Source organism: Danio rerio, chromosome 9 (genome assembly GCF_052040795.2).
Source record: "Danio rerio strain M-AB ecotype USA chromosome 9, GRCz13ab, whole genome shotgun sequence".
In the NCBI taxonomy this organism is placed as follows: Eukaryota; Metazoa; Chordata; class Actinopteri; order Cypriniformes; family Danionidae; genus Danio; species Danio rerio.
In genome coordinates, this window is record NC_141029.1 from 48,610,849 (window position 1) to 48,633,427 (window position 22,579).

Consider the following 22,579-nt stretch of genomic DNA (forward strand, 5'->3'; position numbering starts at 1 on the left):
TTGATCAGTTTACAAATACAATCTAGTACCTAGTCCTTCCAGCTTATCTTTTGTGGTCATTGTACTTAAATTTATCTTTTTTTTTCTCTCTTTGACAGATTGATCGTGAGCAAGAAGGAGCGGCGTTTGATGAAGGGCTCTGGCTTTCATCTTGACCTGCTTCTGATAGTGACTTTGGGTGCGATCTGTCCTCTGTTCGGTCTGCCATGGCTGACTGCTGCTACTGTCCGCTCAGTCACTCATGTTAACGCTCTGACAGTCATGAGCAAAGCCACTGCACCCGGAGAAAAGCCCATGATACAAGAAGTGAAAGAGCAGAGGGTCACAGGGATGTGTGTGGCTATCCTAGTGGGTAAGAAACACTAATACAAATTATAAACACCATATTGACACACAGGGGTGGATTTAACCAATAAGTGAGGTAAACTGCTGCTTAGGCAAGGTAAGACAAGGCAAGGCAAGTTTATTTATATAGCCCATTTCATGCACAATGGTAACTCAAAGTGCTTTTCCCAAACAGGAAAAAAAAGAAAAAAGTAAAGAAAATAAAAACAACATAGAATAAAAATGGTTAAAAACAGAAAAAATTTGATAAAAATGTGTTAAAACAGGTTTTAAAAAAACGAAAAGACAGACTTAACAGTGTGATCAATCAGACTCATTCTTATTCTCTCAGTGCTCATTTATAAGGGTGTCACGATTTTGATTTTTAATTGAAATCGATCGAAATTTATGCTTAACTTCGATTATCGAATCAAAAAATGGAATCGTCGATGCTGCCACGCCCCCATGTCACGTTAGCTTGGCTTGCCAAGCGGGAAAAAAACAGGCTTGTTGAAGTGCTTGTTAAACTGCAGAAGCAGGAGACCCGTCGACAGAGCTTAAATCCTCTCCTCTTTCAATGAAGTCACCGGTGTGTAAGCATTTTGGATTTCCAGTGAGTTATGTTGACAACGTTCGTGTTGTCGACAAATAAAACACAGCTTTGCAAGCTCTGCTATGTACGTATTACGTACAGTTCGTCAGATAGACAACACCGGCATCGCGATCCTCCGCCCGCCCCCGTTGCAAATCCGCTCGCGAAAGGTACACACTCAGGCCCTGTTTACACCGTCTTTGTTTTTAAATGGCATTATAGAACGACAACGATTTGACATCCACAGTGGCGTGTAGCATTTCTGAGCAGCCCTCCTTCCTCTCTGCCTCTGAAAATGCACATCACGTGACCACACAGACACAGCCATGCGCTCGGGACAGCAGGTCCAGGCAGTCAGAGGACTGCTTCAATCTTTCACTCACTTGTACTTAGTCATTTTAGCGAACACCTCAGATACTGTTGGCTGGTTCCTGTTGGTTGTGCGTCTTTTTTACCGACGCCATTATAACGACACAGATCACTGCCTATTCACAAGTCCCGCAGAAAAAGTGATTGACAGGTGGTAATTATGTGTGTATCTTGCCTTTATTCATTTACTGTATGATTTGTTTATGGGTAAAACAAAGACCATACAGGTCAGGTAGTTTATACGGTAGGCTACAAATAATTAATTGGTCATTAATTAATTAATTATTCATAATCGAAAATCGAATCGAATCGTGACTTTAGAATCGAAAATTTAATCGAATCGAGGACTTGGAGGATCGTGACACCCTTACTCATTTATTAAAGGCACAGCTAAACAGATGTGTTTTCAGTCTTGATTTGAATGTGCCTAATGTTGGAGCACATCTGATCATTTCTGGAAGCTGATTCCAGCAGCAGGGGGTGCAGTAGCTGAAGGCCGATTCACCTTGCTTTGACTGAAGTCTTGGAATTTCTAATTTACTTGATCCTAAAGATCTGAGAGATCTGTTTAGATTCAGTGAGCATATCTGTATATCTGTGTGATGGGGGTTGGGGGATGTTGGTGGGGTGACAGTTATGATCGCGCAAAGAGAAGACCAGGGGGGTGGGTGATGCTCGTCATGCGCCGAATGTGGTTTTGGGCCAGAGGGAGTTTGAGACCCCTGTTCTAAGTCCTTTACTCTCTTGATTTATTGTATTATAATCCATCTAATAATTTTTAAACAAACACAAATATGCAAAAACACATCTGTATATAGACCTACATGCATTTTGGATAGTTATTATGTGAGAAATACATTACAGTTTTGCTTTAAGGTTGTTGTAAAAGTTTTAAAAATTGTATGTCTAAATGTGCCTACATAGTATTACCATAAGACATATTTAAATAAATGAGGTGTGAAGGACAAGTCTATATGCCTGCAAGTTCATCATAGATAGAGAACAACATTTATTATACGTTTTATGTCACGAAGTACAGCGAAATGCAGCCCATACAGTCACATATGCTATAAAATTTGAGGAGTGTTAATACTGCAGTTATAATATAGAGTTAAATGTGTTCAGATGAAGAAAAAAAAACTAAGAAAAATCAATTGATCACATTAAAATGACAGTCAATATGTATGTATTTTTTACAAATTTATTCAAACATTTGCATTACTGAGAGCAGGAAAGAGACAGGTTGCACTGGTAACTGGTAACTAGTATCTTCATAACTTTGTTTAATTAAAATAAATGATTAACAAGTTAATCTGTCTTGATGGTCTTTACAAGTTAAGGCATTATCTACACACAATATAAATTAGAAAAATAGTACAAACTATAAAATAGTATTTATGAAAATACCTAAATAACACACAAATCCAAATGCCCAATGCAAGCGGGCTACGTTCCAGACCAGTGCAGCTCGATGACGCATAATGTCTCTGACATTGCCTGTAGTTCCATTTAGCAACTTGATAGCAACTGTCTTTTAAAGAAGCGCAACCGTTAAAAAAAAAAAAAGGAGTGGGATGTAACTGATGTGTTTTATGTCGTAGAATAAAACGAGAAAGTATGTTGAGTTTGTGGTAGCCATGAACCTTATTTAAGCATTTTAACTGAAACCCCAATGAAAAAACCCATTTATTTGGGACAAGGGAACTGGAACTGCTAAAATGCTAACTTACTTTCGGGTTTTTATATACACATTGGGGTCATAGTTCCTCCACTGTATTAACGTCAGCCTGATGTTGGCTTCTGATGTTAACCCAATTCTCAGTTCCAAACAAAATGCTTCGTCCCCACGACGTTGAGATACAAAGTCAATCTTTAGTAGCAAAAGATTCAAAGTAAATCGGCACACCTGATGAAGATCATGTCGGTCGAATAGTTGTGATATTGACAATAAAAAAATTCTTTTTGAGAGCTAAAGTGGCAGTGTGCCGATTTACTTTGAATCTTTTGCTACTAATGTTTGTTTTTTGATCGTGCACCTGCCTTCAAGATTTTCTAGATGTGCGCACATTTCTGTTTTTTGCAATACAAAGACAATCTGACATCATGTTGACATCCTTTGCCTGCTGTGAAGCTTCTTGAACCCAGTGATTTTACTGTGTTTTTTTTGTCCTTAGCTTAAAGCTGTGACTAAGAAATTTCATAGTAAAATATTTATCAAACTCAGTGGTGGCTTATATGCTGCTACAGTATATTAGCAGTTGTTATACATTTGAGACCACTTAAGTTTAGTTTATAGTTTTAAATCATTGTTTTTAAAAATTAATAGATCGGTATTTTGGGGTGAAAATGGCGCAGTAGGCAGTGCTGTCGCCTCACAGCAAGAAGGTCGCTGGGTCGCTGGTTCGAACCTCGGCTCAGTTGGCGTTTCTGTGTTGAGTTTGCATGTTTTCCCTGCCTTCGCGTTGGTTTCCTCCGGGTGCTCCGGTTTCCCCCACAGTCCAAAGACATGCGGTACAGGTGGATTGGGGAGGCTAAATTGTCCGTAGTGTGTGAATGTGTGTGTGGATGTTTCCCAGAGATGGGTTGCGGCTGGAAGGGCATCCGCTGTGTAAAAACTTGCTGGATAAGTTGGCGGTTCATTCTGCTGTGGCGACCCCGGATTAATAAAGGCAGTAAGCCGACAAGAAAATGAATGAATGAATGAGATGGGTATTTTTGCATCTTTATTCTGTGCAGGGTTGTCTATAGTGATGACAGATGTGCTGCGTCATATTCCTCTGGCTGTGCTATTTGGCATATTTCTCTACATGGGCATCACTTCTCTTACCGGTATCCAACTTTATGAGCGAATCACACTTATGGTCACGCCGGCTAAACATCATCCTGACCACGTCTACGTTACCAAGGTAAACTCTTCTTCCTGAGAGTAGAGTTCATTTATTTGCAGACTTCATTGTGTTTGATTTGCATGCGGAATATGCTACAAGTTTGTGCTGAATCGATTCTGGATTTGGTATAAAACTTTTTAACATCCACAAGGTGGCACACAAATCTCTATTTCAGTTAGCATTTAGTAACAAAACTTTAGAAAATTGTAATCTTTTTCACAAATTGTCCCTTTTTGGTGGTCACATCAAATTAGGATTGTAAATATATTGAAGCCATAATAAACATAACATCAAAGTGTTTATGCTAATGTAATGTCATGTAAATGTCTACTTTACAGTCATTCTCATTGTTTTAATCCATTTCTCAGATCTGAATTGAAATTCTCACACAACACGGCCAAAAGGTCTTGAATTTGTCCTTTTAATAATTTTATGTGATTTAATATTATATAATATATTTAATATATAAGTAATAAAATATATTAATATTTAATAAATGTTATTATTTTGTATCTTAAATACATTATATAATATTAAATCACATAAAATAATTAAAAGAACAAATTCTGATCAGAATTAAAATTCTCACATCCCACGGCCAAAAGGTCTAGAATTTGTCCTTTTAATTATTTTATGTGATTTAATATTATATGATATATTTAATATATAATTAATAAAATATATTAATATTTAATATATTTTATTAATTATATATTACATTTTATATATTATATATATATATATATATATATATATATATATATATATATATATATATATATATATATATATATATGTATATATATATATATATATATATATATATATATATATGTATGTATGTATATATATATATATATATATATATATATATATATATATATATATATATATATATATATATATATATATATATATATATTATATTATATTATATTAAATATATTTTAGCTATTGTTGATATTCAGGAATTTTCAAATGTACTTTTATTTTTACCAAAAAGGCTAGAAAAATTCTGAAGAATTATTCATTATTATTGTTTTAGTATTGTTATTATTGTTGTTATTATTATTAGTATTATGATTGTTGTTGCTGTTATTATTGTTATTATTATTATTATGTTTATATTAACATAATAATAATTTTTTTTATTGAGATGGCCAAATTGTGACTGAGGACAGTTGAATGTTCTGGTTACATTCATGATAGTAGGCTACAGTTATAGTTACAGCTACAGTTTTTTTACTTTAAAACTTTAACTGATTCCTATTTTTTCCTAATGATATATGATGTAATAAATTTGTATTTTAAAAATTAGTCTTGTTTTAATTTTTTTATAGCAAATTTTTAGAAAATCTCATAGTTAAATAGAAACTGAGGCGTATAAATTCATTTTTTAATTTAATTTAATTTTATTTAATTTAATTTTATTTAATTTTCTTATTTAATTTAATTTTCTTATTTTATAATTTAATTTATTTTAATGTAATACTTTTAATCATATTTTCCTAATATATGCATGGTAAATATGCTTGAAACCCACTTACCTTGGCTCTTATAAAAAATTGTGCAAAAATATTGATGTCTGCTCTTCTTTCTCTTTGCTTTAATATATGTCTAGATATTAGTGTGTTTATGTTTTTGAGTTTTTCATGTTTAGTAGTGTCCAGCACTTTGGTCAACACTGTTGTTTTAATGTGCCCTAAAATGAATAAATGAAATAAAAGGAAAATCAACTGAAAATAGTAATGAATTTGAAATAGTAATGGATGACTTGTTTTGTTTGACACACAGGTGAAGACGTGGCGTATGAACATGTTCACCGTCATTCAGTTGTTGTGTATAGTCCTGCTGTGGGTGGTGAAGTCGACTGTAGCGTCTCTGGCGTTTCCCTTCATCCTCATCATGACTGTTCCTCTGCGCAGACTCATCCTGACCCGTATCTTTGAAGAGAGAGAGCTGGCAGCCGTAAGTTCGCTTATTGCTGGATTCATCTTTAAACTTTTTCATACAGTAACAAGAATTGTGTGTGCGTATATAAGTCAGTTGTTGTTAAGTAATAGAGGCTAAATGTAAAAATAGAAGGTATAAAGGTCTATAGCAGGGTTGATGGCAACTACTGGTCGATCGCAAAGGTAGCGTCGGTAGATCACATGGCATTAAAAAAAAAAAAATGTCAGCCTATCATTTATCCTCACTGAAATTTGTCGATTGATTGACATACAGGGGAGCCAGTCTGATATCTGACCTTTTCTGACACATGGGTAACCACGCAGCTATAGACTGATTTCACGCGGCCGCCATTTTCAAAAGCAAATCGAGGCTGCGGTGGGATGAAACCCGGAAGTATCATTGGGAGTTACATAGGAATGTTGTGTAACTGGCTATATATCTTATCAGCAAAGAGAAAGTGACACAAATTTATAATTTCTCCGCCTTCCGGGTGACCCGAAGGTCCGTTCTGAATGAATGGTGAATGTAAAAAGGGATATCAGAGCTCATTTTCAGCTAAGTTAAGGGAAATAGCCCTATATAGCTAACGTTTTCTTTCCCAAACACACGTTTTAGATGCTATTCATCAAACTGGAGTTAATAAACTGATTCTTTTACTAAATTAGACTTGTCACGATACTGAATTAAAAGAAAGACCGGCAATTTTGCGCTAACATTTAAGGCAATGTTGATGGCTTTCTTGAAACAGCGCTGATTTGCCATTGTGTTCACGTGTTCAACAGAAATGCTTGTGATTGGCCGAGAAGGTCATCAGTTCACCCACCACTGTATACTGAGCACAAACACGGGCTGTTTCTCAATATGCGTTCTTCAGCGTTCTTGCGTCCTCGTGTTCTTGTGCAACGTCATCATCAGCTGCCAAAGTTCAGTTCCAATACTGAAGACCGCAAGTACGGATGACGCATGAAACTTCTCGGATGTGATCTTGATATCGAGGACGCACTGATGCAGACTTGAGCACCGAACTCGCTCTGAAAGTCCCAGAAGTCATTGCGACTGGAGGTGGGAAGCGCAGCATTTAATTTAGATTTATTATTAAAGTTCAGAGATATCACTTAATTACCTCAGGAGTTTCCCTAAATGACACGGTGAAAGTAAACATTACCATGAACTTCTTAATAGAGGAAGAAACAAATTAAGGGTGTTTGTTTGTTGAAATTCGTATTAAAATCTGTTTTATTTATATTGTGCAGCGTATATTTATAATGTTTTTATGCAAAGTATATATTTTGAAAAGGGGAAAAACAATAAATCGTTGTATAAATGCTGTAATGTTTAAATAATTTACCATTTAAAACACGTGAAGGTCACATGACCATCAGGAAGAATGCAGCATCTCATTTCTTAAAGGACGCGTTCTCTGCCCTCGTGGTCTCCTGAGTTTGTTCTTCCGAGGACACCTGGCAAGACCGTTCTCCAGAAGAACACGAGTCCGTTCTCTGCGTTCTTGGAATTGAGAAACAGCTAGTGGTGGGCAAAGCGAGGCTTCGTAAAACACTGAAACAGTCGAAGCAAATGTGTCGAAGCTTCAAAACGTTTCGAAACCTCACTCTACAGTGATATCTAGTGGTCATTTTTTATGTATTGCACTGAAACAGCTTCAGCAAAGAACGATTGAACAAATTGAGGCATTAAACCCAACTTTGTACACATTATCCTCAAGTAACATAGTACAGTGGATAAGGTGTCAGACTTCCATGCAGGGTTAGTAGGTTTCGAAGCCAGTCTGTCGCAGTTGTTTTGAAATGCTTTAATACCAGTTGGTAATGCTTTGCTCTTGTATCGTTTTGTTTCAACATTGGTCTGATATCCGAATAAACAATTTGTGAATAAATATGTCTTGTTTTTGTCTTAAAACAGGGTTGTTGCTAGATCAAATACGGTGGCCTGAAGTTATGAAGAATTATTTATATTATTCATTAAATTTCCCATTTATTGTATTTTATTAATGTCTACCCTAACCCTAAACCCAACCATACTGTAAAAATATTTATTATTGTTTTACAGTGTTACAAAAATGATGCTAAATTGATGGCATAACTGTAGCTGCATCCTATTTAGGCTACACAAAACAGAAACATGATTAAAATACATAAAACCATGATTTCAGAGTATTTGTACAAGTTGGGATTCGAACCCAAAACATCATGCAAAGCATAGAATCCTTAAGCAAACACACAGTCCTCTAAGCCATATGAGACAGAGGTTGATCGGAGACCTTGGCAGTCAAATGATGATTCGCCAGGTCTCGAAACGTTTCTAAGCTTATCGATGCTTTGAATCGCTTTAGTCACGTGACTAGGTGTTTCGAAACACTTTAGTCACGTGACTTGAGTGCTTCGGATCATGCTTCGGAGCAGTGTTTCGAAACACTTGCGCTTCGGTATCTCGACACTGTGTCGAAACATCAGTTTCACGTCAGCCATCCCTAGAAACAGCCACAGACGAGCCGAGCGATCTGCTTGATGACTCGACTGATCTTGACGGCTGCTTCGCGCTCCAGTCCGTGTATCTGTGCTTGCACTGGGTGAAGAGCGGTAAACTGATCGCAAACCAAACACAAATACATGGAGACTGAAGCGCGAAGCCATGAAGATCAGTCGAGTCATCCGCGCTCAGCGGCGCTTCCATGTTAGCGGGAATTAGCCGGGTTTAAAACTTCAGTACCGGGACAACCCTATTACAGTCAACACGAGGGTGTGCTGCAGAGGACTGCAGTGTTTATCACTCACCGGGTTACACAGGCTGAAGCAGGAAAGCGTCCTCACGGTGTTTAACTAGTGCCATGAGCTGAAGCCTAGGAGGACACTTAAGCGTATCACTGAGATTGTGATCTTGTTTGATGCTAAATTGCTTTTAATTGTTTAAAATAAACTTACTGAATAATATTAAAGTGATGGTTACACCATTTCTGCATTTTGAAATCTCTGCAACAGCTGGAGGTTTATAGTACACGTCATGTTACTGCAATGTTTACAGTGCTGGACCTATACTTCCGGGTTTCTTCCCACCGCAGCCTCGCTTTGATACTTTAAAATGGCGGCCGCGTGAAATAAGCGTATAGCAGCTATAAGCTGCGTCCCAAATGGCACACTATACACTATGCACTCATGCACTATGTACTTATGCACTTACACACTCAAAAGGATAGTATATGTATGTAGTGCTGTCCCAAATGGCACACTAATGTTTTTTTACTAAGCGGAAATTCAAACCGTTTCCCTGATGACGTTTGACTGTTGCCAAATCAGTGAAATAAACGACTGAATTATCAAGTAATACCTGCCGTGAGTATTGCCGCATTTACCATCCGGAGGCGCTATAATCACTCTCGTAGGAGAATTTTGCTTTCACCATCCAAAATAAATAAAGTTATTCAACATGTGCGTCCAATCGCTCCGCCTCTTCCGCTTCGTAAGCAAACCTGCGGTCGTTGAGTGCGTGAAGTGTCCATCATTACACACTTCATTTTACCGGCTGAATGAGTGCATCATCCGGGTAATTAAAGTGCACTTATTATTTTGAGAGTTTTCAATGTGAACACACTACTTACACTATTTATACTACAAAATGGCGTAAAATAGTGCATAAGTATGCGATTTGGGACGCAGCTATAGTTTTGCAGCAGTTAGCGAAGTTGACGTGGTTAAGTCCAAATATCGTTCCACCTTGACTGATGATCATTTTTGTAGTGTGCTTGAGGCTGGCTATCAGCAGCTACTGTCCCTATTATGCTTTCCTGACTGATTCTATTCAGTGCAAGTCATCAGAGTAAGGTAATGACTAAAATATGTACATATGTAAATATGAGTTGTAGGCTATTGCACAATATGGGATCGTACAGTTATACAAGGTACATCAATATTTATTGTACAAATACGTAATTCTCTATATGGTTATAAATAAATATACAGTTGAAGTCAGAATTATTAGCCCCCCTGAATTGTTAGCCCCCTGTTTATTTTTCCCCAATTTCTGTTTTTTGAAGGGCAGAATATTTCTATAAATTTCTAAGCATAATAGTTTTAATAACTCATCTTTAATAACTGATTTATTTTATTTTTGCCATGATGACAGTAAATAATATTTGACTAGATATTTTTCAAGACACTTCAAGTGACATTTAAAGGCATAACTAGGTTAATTAGACTAACTAGGCAGGTTAGGGTAATTAGGCAAGTTATTGTATATTAATTTAATTTTATTTTTATTTTGTTAATTAAATTTTTTATTTAGTTTTATTTTATTTAGTTTAGTTTAATTTATTTATTTATTTAATTTATTTTTATTTTATTTATTTATTTTTTATTCATTTTATTTTACTTCTTTTGTTTTAATTTTTTATTTAGTTTTATTTTAGTTTATTTTATTCAGTTTTATTATATTTTATTTTATTTAGTTTTATTTATTTTATTTAATTGCATTTAGTTTTATTTTATTTTATTCATGTTCCTTCAGCTAAGTCCCTTATTTATCAGTGGTTGTCACAGCGGAATGAACTTCCAACTATTCCAGCATATGTTTTACACAGCTGATGCCCTGCAGGTTCAACCCAATACTTGGAAACACCCATACACTCCTGTATTCACACACACACTCAGAATATGGACAATTTAGTTTAGCCTTTCACTTATACTGCATGTCTTTGGGCTGTGAGGGAAATTTATTTTATTTTATTTTATTTTATTTTATTTTATTTTATTTTATTTTATTTTGTGCAGTGGCTTATTTTTGGACTATTATTTTCAATTTGTTGTAAGCAAGCCTCTATTCATTTTCAACCCTGCTTTACAAAGAGAACTAATTTCTAAAATTGCATTTTTAAATTTAGAAATTAACATTAAATATGATTAATAGCACACCTTTAGGTCATGTTTGAACGAAGTGCTAACGGTCTAATCCGATTCAATGATCTATGCTAAGCTAAGCTAAAAGTGCTCTAGTCAGACCCGTCGTTCTGTTGATTTATCCAACCATGTCAGGTTGTCCTACCTCTCATTCAAAATTAGGTAGCACATTTTGATGACGCAATATGCTACCCATTGGATTTTGCTACCAGTGTAAATTTTAATGTGGAATAGTGTGATATGAATCTGTAATTTTGCCCTAACCTACCTAATCCCTAACCTTAGAACCATTCAAATACATAGCATAATTCGGTGGGTAGGACAAAATGTCAGCACACCAGACATCGACTGAATGAATTAAAAATTGGTAAAACTCTTCCCTTTAACTCTAGAACTTTAATCATGAGTCTATTTCCCCCCTAAAATCCAATGTTTATTTACAACAGACCACTTGAATTCATAGTCAACATTGTTTTTTTTGTTTTTTTTTTCCTGCAGTTGGATGCTGATGAAGATTCTCCCAATTTTGACGAAGATGGACGCGATGAATACAACGAGATCCACATGCTTGTGTAGATGACCAATCACTGACCAATCAAAACACAGAATGATGACAAAGATGTATGGAGTCAGAAGGAACTGCCCTCTTTCACGTTTATGTCACGTGTGCTTTCAAATTTTGTAAAAATCCAACATACTGTAAGAATTTTTGGACCTTTATTATTTTTGTTTTCCCCTCCCAGAAAACGTGGCCTACATGTCTTGTGTGCTGCTGCCCAGTGACCTTTGAATATAAGATTAGAAATGACCCGTGCACCTTATAGAAGTCCCAAAAGTGCAATGATGGTGAGATTGATTACTTAATTTGCACCCGTCTGGACCAGAGCCACTGCCTGTAGATCTTAGTTGCCTTGTACTGTGCTGTCAGCATTGACCACATGGGTCTGAATATTACAGTAGCAAGACTCTCGAAGTGGTCAAGTCCCTTTGCTGTGCAGTCCTATTGCTTGAAAACTGTAGTGCAGTCCCTTTAGATGTACTTAATGCAGTAGTGAGATTACTTTGATGGATGTACTGTATGCAGTAGGTACAATAGGTTTAAAGGTGCTATAGGTTTTTGTTTTTGGTTTTGTAAGAGAATAGGATACAGAAAATGTCCTTGCTCTCTGACAGATATCACTATTTTCCTGTCAGTCATTTCCAATTTTGTGGCTTAGGAGTTGCTGTAAAAGGGTAACTTTTCTTATAACAACTTTAAAGGACAAAACACATTATTTAACCCTGTGAACAAGATTTACAAAAATAATTTGATTTGCTAATGTTTTTATATACAGTATATAAGCTGATTTATAGCACTCAGAACCAGACAAATTTAATTTTTATTTTATTTTAAACATATTTATTTTAATAGTTTATTTCTTGTTTTATTTTTTTTATTTATATATATTTTTTGGTCTATTTGTCGTGAGAAAAAAATATTTATTTATTTAAATATTTTATCTAAGAAAATTATTTAGCTGACAGATCATGATTTTTCATCCAAAAAGGAGACAGTGCTGAAAGATTATTAATTTAATTTAATTTCATTTCATTTCATTTCTTTTCATTTTATTTTATTCTATTTTTATTTCATTTCAGAATAAAATTTTAGCTTTCAGAACAATATATTTTTTATTTTATTTAATTATTTAGAATGTTTATTTCATTTTGTTTTATTTTATTTTTTATTTTAAAATGTTTATTTTATTATTATTTTTATAATTTTTTTTAAAATTTAATTTTACTAAAGAAAGACACTGCTGAAAGTTTTTTTTTTTTTTACTTAAAATGTTAAAACTTTCATTGTTTTTATTTTATTTAATTTTTGAAGAAGTTATTTAGCTTTTCAAAACACAACTTTCCATACAAAGAGAGACTTTGCTGAAAGACTATTTTATTTTTTACTAATTTATTTTATTAAAATCTAAATTTTATTTAATATATATATATATATTCAATACAGGGTTATTTAATATACGTACCCCTCTCTGCATTTCTGGAGAGCGCAAATTATGTAGCCAGATGTACATCTGGATTTTGTCTTTAAAACGAACACTATGGGCCAGTATGTTGCTGTCGATGTTTCTTTTAGCGCTACCAGCTGATAACTTATCTCTATATGGATTACTTTTTTCTGGTGTTACCAGTTTGCCCAGTTGCTCACCGCGTACGTCAGCAGACTTGGAAACGTGGAGCAGAGTTGACAGCAACAATTGAACTCTAGTCAGTTGTTGCAATGAATGGTTACATAAACCAAGTTAAACAAAAGCAAAAACAAATAAATAAACAACAGGATGAACATGTGGTGAAATCACGCAGCCACAACCACTCTTTTTGTTCTAGATTACTTTTGAAAACACTTGAGGTGGGTGGATCAGTCAGTCGACAGCAAGCTGGCCTGGTCAGTTGAAGTGTATATTGCGGCCTCTTGTGGATTTATGCGAGAAGAGGACTCGCGAGAGAAATTGGAGGTCAAAAGTGTACACAGCGGCCTCTGGTAGTTTTGCAAAAACAAAAACTATGAGCAGACATATCTCCGGTTACGTATTTGCTGTCCCCAGAAATGTAGACCTGGGTACAAATCCGCAATGAGCCTAGATTTTATATTTCTTGAAGTTTCCCAAAATGTGATTATTTATTTTTACTTCTTTTCTTGCTATATATACTTAGCATTTAAAATTCACACAGCATTTATTGCCCCAATATTTTATTATGAATATTAGTGTGTTTGTGTGCGTGTGTTTTCAGTATAGGCCTTTTCAAAGAGCTAATTCCATTTCTTATACTGTCAAACTGCAATGTATTCGGGAACATTTAATCTGGAATAGGTAAAAGCCATAGAAACTTGGATTTTGATGATTGCTTAAATTACAACTGATTTGTTTCAATCACTGCTATTCCAAAGGCTGTCAACTGCCAGTGCGTGTATAGATGCACTTATCACAACAGTTTAAACTGAAGAAAATGAAACGTGCTGCCAAATTGTTAATCAGGGTCATGGATGATGACTTCTTTTAAAAAGAAACGCATGACCTTTAGAATTCCTTATTAAGCCAACAAATCCACGTTTCCCTTGTGTGTATTTGTCTGTGTTAAAATAAGTTACCCCAACCTAATTTAATATGCAAAAACATATTGAACACATTGCTCTGTTTGTTTGAGCCAACCCAGCACAATTGGCTATACTGCAAAAACATACTTAAGAGTTTATTTCTCGATTCTAGTTCAAATATCCAAAACATTTTAAATTAAGAAGCATTTTCTAGACAAGTTAAAAAAAAATGTTTTGTTTTCAGAAATAATGTCAAAAAGTTTTTTCTTAACCTTTATGTACTGTTGAGGATGTTTTCATCCACTCTGGGGTGATTTTGAGTGGCCATAACTTTTTTTAGTGTTTCAGCTGGCAGAATCATTTTTGGTGACAAATCTTATTTTGACACATATTATGGAAAAATGCTTTGAATTAAAAAAAAAAATATCAACAAAAAACTCTGGACAGATTTACTACCCTTTAGTTATGTTAGGGATGAAAACATTTACTGAATTAAACTGCTGTAAAAATACTTTTTTATGAAAGACTTTTATAAAAGGTAACAATAATCCAGTCCACAATTACTTTTTATATTGAAAATACGTTATTTTGTGTTTTTTTTTCACCAAATCAGTGACATCATTTGTGATTTTGCCAATTAAAGAGTTAAAATCCTGTCATTTTTTCCAAGCAATTTAGTAGTTTTGCTCAGGACTGAGGTTGATTAACAGATTTATGCAAAAAAGATTGAACATAAAATATTCATCAGATTATTATCATAATATTATTTTATTTATCTGATGCATTTTTACAGTAGTTTAATTCAGTGGATATTTTCATCCCTACCATATCAAAAAGGTAGAAAATTGGAACAGTGCACAAGGGTTAAAACAACCAAATAATCTTTCAAGAAGGTAAGTAAAGTAATCCTGTTTAAGGTCTAAATTAAGATAATTTCACCAGTGTTGGGCAAGCTACTAGAAAAATGTGGTAAGCTAAGCTATTAGCTACTCTACTTAAAACTTAGCTTAACTACACTAAAAGCTACCCTCTGGGAAATGTAGCAAGCTAAGCTAAAAGGCGAGAAACACTCGAGTTTGAAAAACTGAACTTTAGCGGACATTAGCACCGTATTAACCAATCAGGAGTTTGCTCTTGTGGGGGTGTGATTATGATGTAGCGCCTGTTGGTGTCCTGGGGAAAAATCCTCCGGTCAACACCGACAACATCTCATCAAACTGGGCTCAGCTCAGTCGGAAGCACCGCTAAAAGCGGAGAGTTGATGAACTCATAGAGCTGGGTGCACCTCTGAATTGATTTACTGGACTCAGACATGGCTCCAGACGAATCAATGCTGTTTTTCAGTCCTCCTAAAGCACATAAACACAGCTATTCTCTCAATAAAATCCATATTAGCCATTTAGCAACGAAGCTAGAGTCACTGGGGAGACAGAACCCTTGTACATGACACGAATCCGCATCTGTTGTGAAGTGAATTTGATGCACGAATGAAGCGAGTAAACTCAGAATGTTCACGTGTCTATTTACGCGAGAATAGCGCGATTTATCCTCACATAGTATCCACAGCATTACAGCTCCGTGAATGTTGGTACTGTCACTTATTGATCCGCGATCAGTAAATGTAGCTTGTATGGTTGCTACTGCCCTACTTGACTATATGAAATACCTTCGCTACTAAAAAGCTATTTGATTTAGAAAGTAGTGACACTACAGCCACATTACTGAGAAATTGTATTACTAATTGGCACTGAATCTGACCTACCCAGTCTGGCAGATTATTTCGCTTGATTTAAGGAAAAAACTTTTTAAAAATAATTTTGACTTATTATTTTTGAAAACACAAAACAGTGTTTTTTGCTCGTCTAAAAATTAAAATGGTCTATGGTGTGAGTTTGGGGCAAGACTACACTGTAAAAAATGTAATGACAAAAAGTAAAGAAAAATATTTTTATGTTGCTTTAAATTCACTGTAAAAAAATCTGCAGTTTTATGGTTTATTTCTGGCAGATAGGGTACCGGAAAAAAACTGTAAAATAATGGCTGTAAATTTCAGAAATTTACCATAAAATAACAGCTGTTGAATTTCAGAAATTTACCAGAAATGGAAATTTATGGAAATTTCTATAATTTAATATACGTTATTTTACAGTATATTTCTGTAATTTAACGGCTGTTATTTTACTTTTTTTTTTTCTGGCACTCCAGCTGCCAGAAATAAACTGTAAAATTAGATTTTTTTACAGTGTAGGGTGCCTGAAAAAAAGTAAAACAACAGCCATTAAATTACAGAAATTTATTACATTTTAATTTCTGAAAAATTTTTGTAATTCAACAGCTGCTGTTTTACAGTAAATCTTTTCAATTTAATCGCCATTATTTTACAGTTTTAACTGTAAAATAACAGATTGTTTTTACAGTGTTATTTTAATAATTAAATTTGGTTTTGACTTATTTTTAGTCAGTATAAGTTGAGATGACTAGAAAAGTTCATTTGATTCAACTAAAAATGTAAGGCAGCAAGTACTTTGTTTTGCAGTTTAGCAGTAAAGTAATCTGTTTGCAATTCAATTCATAGAAGATAGAAGACAGAAAAAAAGGAAATGATGCACTTCACCTTTAACATCTTCATTTCTCCCTTTGTGTTTTCATTAAGAAGTTCCCTGTGATCAAAACAGCCAGGCTGAGGCGGAGCAGAAAACAGGAAGAATGCTTCCATTACCGTCGTGTTTTGACTTCGGACAATTGCCTTTTTGAGAAAGCCGCCCTTTGGACTGTAAATAGCAGGCCGTCCATGCGTGTGTTCGATTTTGTTTGTGCGTAATACAGATTTCGGAGCCTAGTCACGCTAGACTAGCTCATTTCATCACAATACACATATTCCACATGTGTTTCTTTTTCTTCCTAGTTTCCCCTGGTTTTGCAGTCTGAAAACAAGAGGAAATTGTGCAATGTTGGAGAATCTGTCAGGGAGTGCTGTGCTTCTCTGAAAAGATGTGGAGTTTCTTGGAAAGCACTGGAGTAAAAGCGGAGTCTGTGAGCGGTGAGAGGAGATCTGTGTGAATGGCAGGACTTTGAAGCACTTAACATAAAACCACACATCATGTGTTGAGCCATTGGATAGCGCAGTGCTGATGCCAAAAGAGTAAGCTGATGTTAAAATGCGGGCTTTGATTTATTTGATATTATTTTTTCCGTCAGCATTTATGATTTGAGGTGTCGTTTGGAGATGAAATTAAATGAGGATTTAGAGTGAATGAATACTTTGGCAGGCTCATTGAATAAGCAACAGATATTAGTTTAAGCAACAAATGTTAGGCTAATGTTTTTGCTTTAACTGTTTAAAATGCTTGTCCTAGAGATTTGTTCTTGTTTCTAGTTCAAATAATCTGCCAATGGAGTGAGTCAAATATTCTTGTTTAAAATGGAAAGCAACATTAATTTATTTACCAAATTGGCAGATTATTTTGCTTGTTTATTTACTCATTTTTCTTTCGGCTTAGTTCCTTTATTCATCTGTCCCCAAAGGAGAATGAACCGCCAACTTATCCAGCATATGTTTTACACAGCAGATGCCCTTTCAGCTGCAACCCATCACAGGGAAACATCCATACACACTCACATCTGCACACACACACTACAGCCAATTTAATTTATTCAACTCACCTATAGCACATGTCTTTGGACTGTGGGGGAAACTAGAGAACTCGGAGGAAACCCTCGCCGACACGGGAAGAACATGCAAACTCCATACAGAAACGCCAACTGACCCAGCCGAGACTTGAACCAGCGACCTTTTTGCTGTGAGGCGACAGTGCTAACCACTGAGCCACCATTTTGCTTGTTTTAAGGGGAAGCTCACTTAATTTGACAGAAAAACACATTTTTAGATGTCTAGAAATAGAAAATGCTTCTTGATTTAAGAATTTTTAGCGTTTTGGACTAGAAATAAGACAAAAACTAACAAAAGCATTTGAAGTGATATCATAATTTTGGACCCTGCTTCCATTACTATGGACATAGCCCAGCAGGCTCAGGACATCAACATGATGTCAGATTGACGTTGTATCCTCACATCAGGGCACGTTGGATTTTGTTTGGAAATGAAAATCAGTTTGACATCAAAACCCAACGTCAGGCCGACGTCAATGTTCAACCTAAAATTATCCAAATATCAATGTCTAATGATGTTACAGCTTGACGTTATGCGAGCGTTACCACTATGGCATCTATCAGACTTTGTATTTTGGTTTCAATACCTGACAAATAAATGTCAGTATTTGACATCAGTATAACATTGGTTTAAGATGTTGGCTCGACATTGGATTTTGGTGACTTTCCAACACAACCAAAATCAACCAAATATAAACATCATTTGACGTCCTTATTGGATGTCAAAGTATTTTTGTCCTTAGACGCTGGCTAGGCATTGAATTTTAGTTACCTGACGTTGCAACCTAAATCTAACCTAATATTAACATCTAATGACATTGTGTGCCTGCTGGGAATACGTTAGATTTTTTGGCTTCTGGACTATTCCATCTAATTTAAAGCCTGCTGTCCAGCCTATTGGACATTTGTCATGCAATTAAACAGCAGTAAGGTGCTACCTGTTGTAGTTTGAAAAATATCCACTACGATGTAAAGAAAAGTGGCAGCAGTTTGTTCCAAACACAGATGAAAGGAACATTTCCAATGGTCATTTACATTTATTGATATGTTTGTCAATATTTCATAGATTGTATAGAAAAAAAGGATTGCATTTACTAATTTTACTAAATTTTACATTTAATTAAATCAATTGTAGAATTGCAAGCTTAAACCTAGGATGTTTTTAAGAAGTCTGTCCATTAAATGGAGAGTGGGTTCTAATAATGTGCAGTCTTAAAGAAAAACCTCAAAATTCAAGTTAAAAATGTTTGAAAAAGTTCTCAACATTAAGAAACTTTAAATAAAGACCCAACATGTATTGGTCTGTTATGCACTGTTAACTTAGCTTAGCATAAATCATTGATTTCACAATAGACCATTAGCATCTTGCTAGAAAAAAAAAAATCAAGTAATATTCCTATTTAAAGACTTTTATTCAAACATGGTCAAACTCAACTGTTTAACTCTAGGGGACTTGTAAAATAAGCTTATTTCCAAAAAGTGGAGTGTTCCATTTAGTAGAGTCAACTAGTTACGTTTAACCTTAATGGGAAGGATGTTGTTTCTCACTAATTTCCTTAACTATCCCAGTTTTACTAATGTAGCTTCTATTCCCTCAATGCTTGCAGCTGTTCTTATTACTTAACTTTTATTTATTAGCAACCACCATGTTTGACATGGAATTTCCCTGGATGTCAGGAAATGTCCCATCACTCTAAGCACAAAAACATGTTTTAATATTGAATTCTCAATGAGCCACAGATGTGATTCAGTGAATGTACATGAATTGACAGACAGGTTGTAGTTCTAGACAGGTTACTTATCCAGCTAACCAACTATCTGAGAGACGTTCAACTGGTGTGAAGTACACACTTGTGCAGTTGTGTTTTAGGGTTGTAGTTTGAGAATTTGGGCCGCGTGTGTGAATTTGGTTTGACAAAAAGCACTTCTAGACTGCCATTTCCTACTTGTGGTTTTTAGGAAGCCGTATGAATGGTGCAGCAGTGAAATGAGTGGGTTTTGGTGGATCGTGCCACCCTGCTTGCGCGGACCACCCACCTGATGCTGTGAATGATGTGTTCATTAGCTCCCATTCGTTTTATGTTGTGAAATGTTCAAATGAACAGCGTTCTTCTGTACTTTGTGGTGAAATGGATGACAATCAGAAATATTTGCAGGCAGATTATATTAATCTCATTCACACCCAGCACATTTTACATCCACACAGAAACAGAAAAAGCCTGTGTTTTGGCTTTAACAAAGCGCTTTACTCTGTTGTAAACAGTGCATCGGTTACAGTAAGACTATAAGTGGAGTCGTTGTATAAAGGAAAACACTTACCTCTGTTACATACTATTACAAACCATACTAATTTCTCTGTATTTTAGATCCAGATGAGATTAAACTCCTAGAGAACACTTGAAGATGAAGAGACATGGCAAATCCGTTTATTTTAAGTAGTGTGTTTATCGTTTTTGTATTTTTTTTTTTTTTTTGACTTTCAGAAAGACCTCTTGTAGATCTCAAAATGTGTTGCCTGGTCATAATTGAGATGTGTAGTTTGTCAGAAAAATAAGACAAACATTTTGAGTTCATATGGTAAAAATGATGTATTACTTTAGCATTAGCAATACTGATAAATACTACGATGTTATGTGGATATTCAATAGCAGTACTGATTGCTATTCTGTAAAAAGAAAAAAAAAACTGTTTTCAGAGCACTGTAAAACAAATGGTTATTTTTTTGTCTCAAAATAAATATTTATTATGTGTTTCAAATGTTTGCATTGATCGTGTAAATCACTGTGTCTGGTGAGCACTGTAAATGGGAAAATAAATACATTAAATTGACAGTAAAGATATTTTGCTCAAAGATAAGGTATCCCGATTTGGAGCATGCTTCAAATTTATTCTACAAATTTTATAGACTTATATAGTGTAGAAAGCAGTGGATGCACGTCTACATCAATGTCTTAAATAGTCATTGTGAAAACGTCAAAATACAAACGCATATATGAGCGATGCGCTGATAGACGCGGCTTTCGAACACTCTTATTTTTGTGTACCTGTGCAGTCTCTCTGCAAAAAGCATGAAGCGATGATCATTGGAGCCAATCATAATCTGTTCAGCATGATGGCCAATCAGCTTTTTTAGTTGGTAAAGAAGTCTGTACTTTTGAAAACAGAGAAAAGGTTTTCAAAGCATCTCATGTCCACTTGTGTTTAGGTTTCATTTAAACGTGTGGAAATGATAATCCCTCTAAGTTTGGTTCTGATCAGATTTCTGAAAATGCTGAATAATGACCGGTAAAAACAGGGTTTTTGATTCATGGATGTTGTTGATTCTGAAATGTCACACGAGCTGTGGCGAAAACTGGTTGAAGAAATACAATCTGAGATTTTCAAAGTGCATTCCTATTGTTTCTTAAATGCATTCGGAGCTTAATTTTTAATAACGAATAGTTTTTAATGCCATCTGCTGTTCAAAACTATCCTATAGCACTGCCTGATGTTCAAAACTAGCCTAGAGCCTCATCGGCTGTTCAAAACTAGCCTAAAGCGCTGTCTACTGTTTAAAACTAGCCTAGCGCCCTCTGCTGTTCAAAACTAGTCTAGAGCACTGTTTGCTGTTCAAAACTAACCTAGAGCACTGTATTATGTTTAAAACTAGCCTAGAGCGTTGTTTGTTGTTTAAAACTAGAGTGCCGTCTACTGTTTAAAACTAGCCTAGAGCGCCCTCTGCTGTTCAAAACTAGTCTAGAGCACTGTTTGCTGTTCAAAACTAACCTAGAGCACTGTATTATGTTTAAAACTAGCCTAGAGCGTTGTTTGTTGTTTAAAACTAGAGTGCCGTCTACTGTTTAAAACTAGCCTAGAGCGCCCTCTGCTGTTTAAAACTAGTCTAGAGCACTGTATGCTGTTCAAAACTAACTTAGAGCACTGTATTATGTTTAAAACTAGCCAAGAGCGTTGTCTGTTGTTCAAAACTAGAGTGCTGTCTACTGTTTAAAACTAGCCCAGAGCACCCTCTGATGTTCAAAACTAGCCTAGAGCGCCCTCTGCTGTTTAATACTAGCCTAGAGCACCACCTGCTGTTCAAAACTAGCCTAGGCCTTACCTCTGCTGTTCAAAAATAGTCAAAAGTAAGCTCAGAATTGACTCAAGATAATTACGATGCATTTTGAAAATGTCAGAATTGATTTCTTCAGAAAATGTGACAGCTCTACATCACACAATCATCAGTGAGTGTTTGGCAGTTTATACTCGTGCAGTTTGAAACGCTGCCAGAGGAAGGGTATAATGAAGGGGACAATGATGCAGGGCACAGTGAGCAGCAGCAGGACAGGCACAGCGGGGTCCTTCAGATAGGTATCAGAGCAGATGGAGAAATAAAGCTCATGGATTTCCATCAGCAGGCGGTTTCTGTAGGACACGTGCATACAGCAGGTGAACTTTGCCAGAGTCTCCAGGCACATCATCAGTTCGGCATAGTATCTGAAATAACACAAGAAAAAGCAGGTCAATTGAATATATATATATTGTTAAAAATGAGGTTTCTATACAGTTAAATAAAACAGTTTAATATTTATTTAACCCATTTTTTAATAGGGGTGTAACTAGGGGTGGTTGATTTTAATTCATTTCATGTTTATTTCTATAGTGCCTTTTACAATGTAGTTTGTGTCAAAGCAGCTTAACATGGTTCTAGTAAAGTCCAGATTTCAGAGTTGAAGTTCAGTTTAGTTCAGTGTGGTTTAAAATTCACTGCAGAAAGTTCAAACACTGTAGAGCGAATCCACCGAAGCGC

General features: G+C 35.3%; 2 protein-coding genes across 19 annotated transcripts in view; one reads left to right on the forward strand and one right to left on the reverse strand.

Annotated features, from left to right (window-relative positions):
* The window catches only part of slc4a3 (solute carrier family 4 member 3), a 208,714-nt gene extending 188,164 nt beyond the window's left edge, over window positions 1-20,550 (forward strand). For 3 of the 11 annotated variants that reach the window (XM_087265860.1, XM_087265864.1, XM_087265867.1), the window contains 5 exons: window positions 99-352; window positions 4,022-4,191; window positions 5,968-6,141; window positions 11,532-11,732; window positions 16,778-20,550. In XM_087265860.1, the coding sequence (XP_087121986.1) occupies window positions 99-352; window positions 4,022-4,191; window positions 5,968-6,141; window positions 11,532-11,609 (676 nt within the window). In that variant the 3' untranslated portion in view covers window positions 11,610-11,732; window positions 16,778-20,550. Of the gene's footprint in view, window positions 1-98; window positions 353-4,021; window positions 4,192-5,967; window positions 6,142-11,531; window positions 12,580-16,777 lie in introns of those variants that run through there. The other 8 variants (NM_001423525.1, NM_001302764.2, XM_087265862.1 and 5 more) reach the window with 7 other exon arrangements.
* Window positions 16,388-22,579, reverse strand: part of si:ch73-193i22.1 — a 37,720-nt gene continuing 31,528 nt past the window's right edge. For 3 of the 8 annotated variants that reach the window (XR_015498706.1, XR_015498707.1, XR_015498705.1), the window contains 2 exons: window positions 21,704-22,266; window positions 20,018-21,558 (listed from right to left, as the gene is read on the reverse strand). Coding sequence is in view for 4 of the 8 variants with exons in the window: in NM_001423524.1 (NP_001410453.1) it covers window positions 22,011-22,266 (256 nt within the window). In the remaining 4 variants the exon portion in view is untranslated. 8 annotated transcript variants of the gene reach the window in all.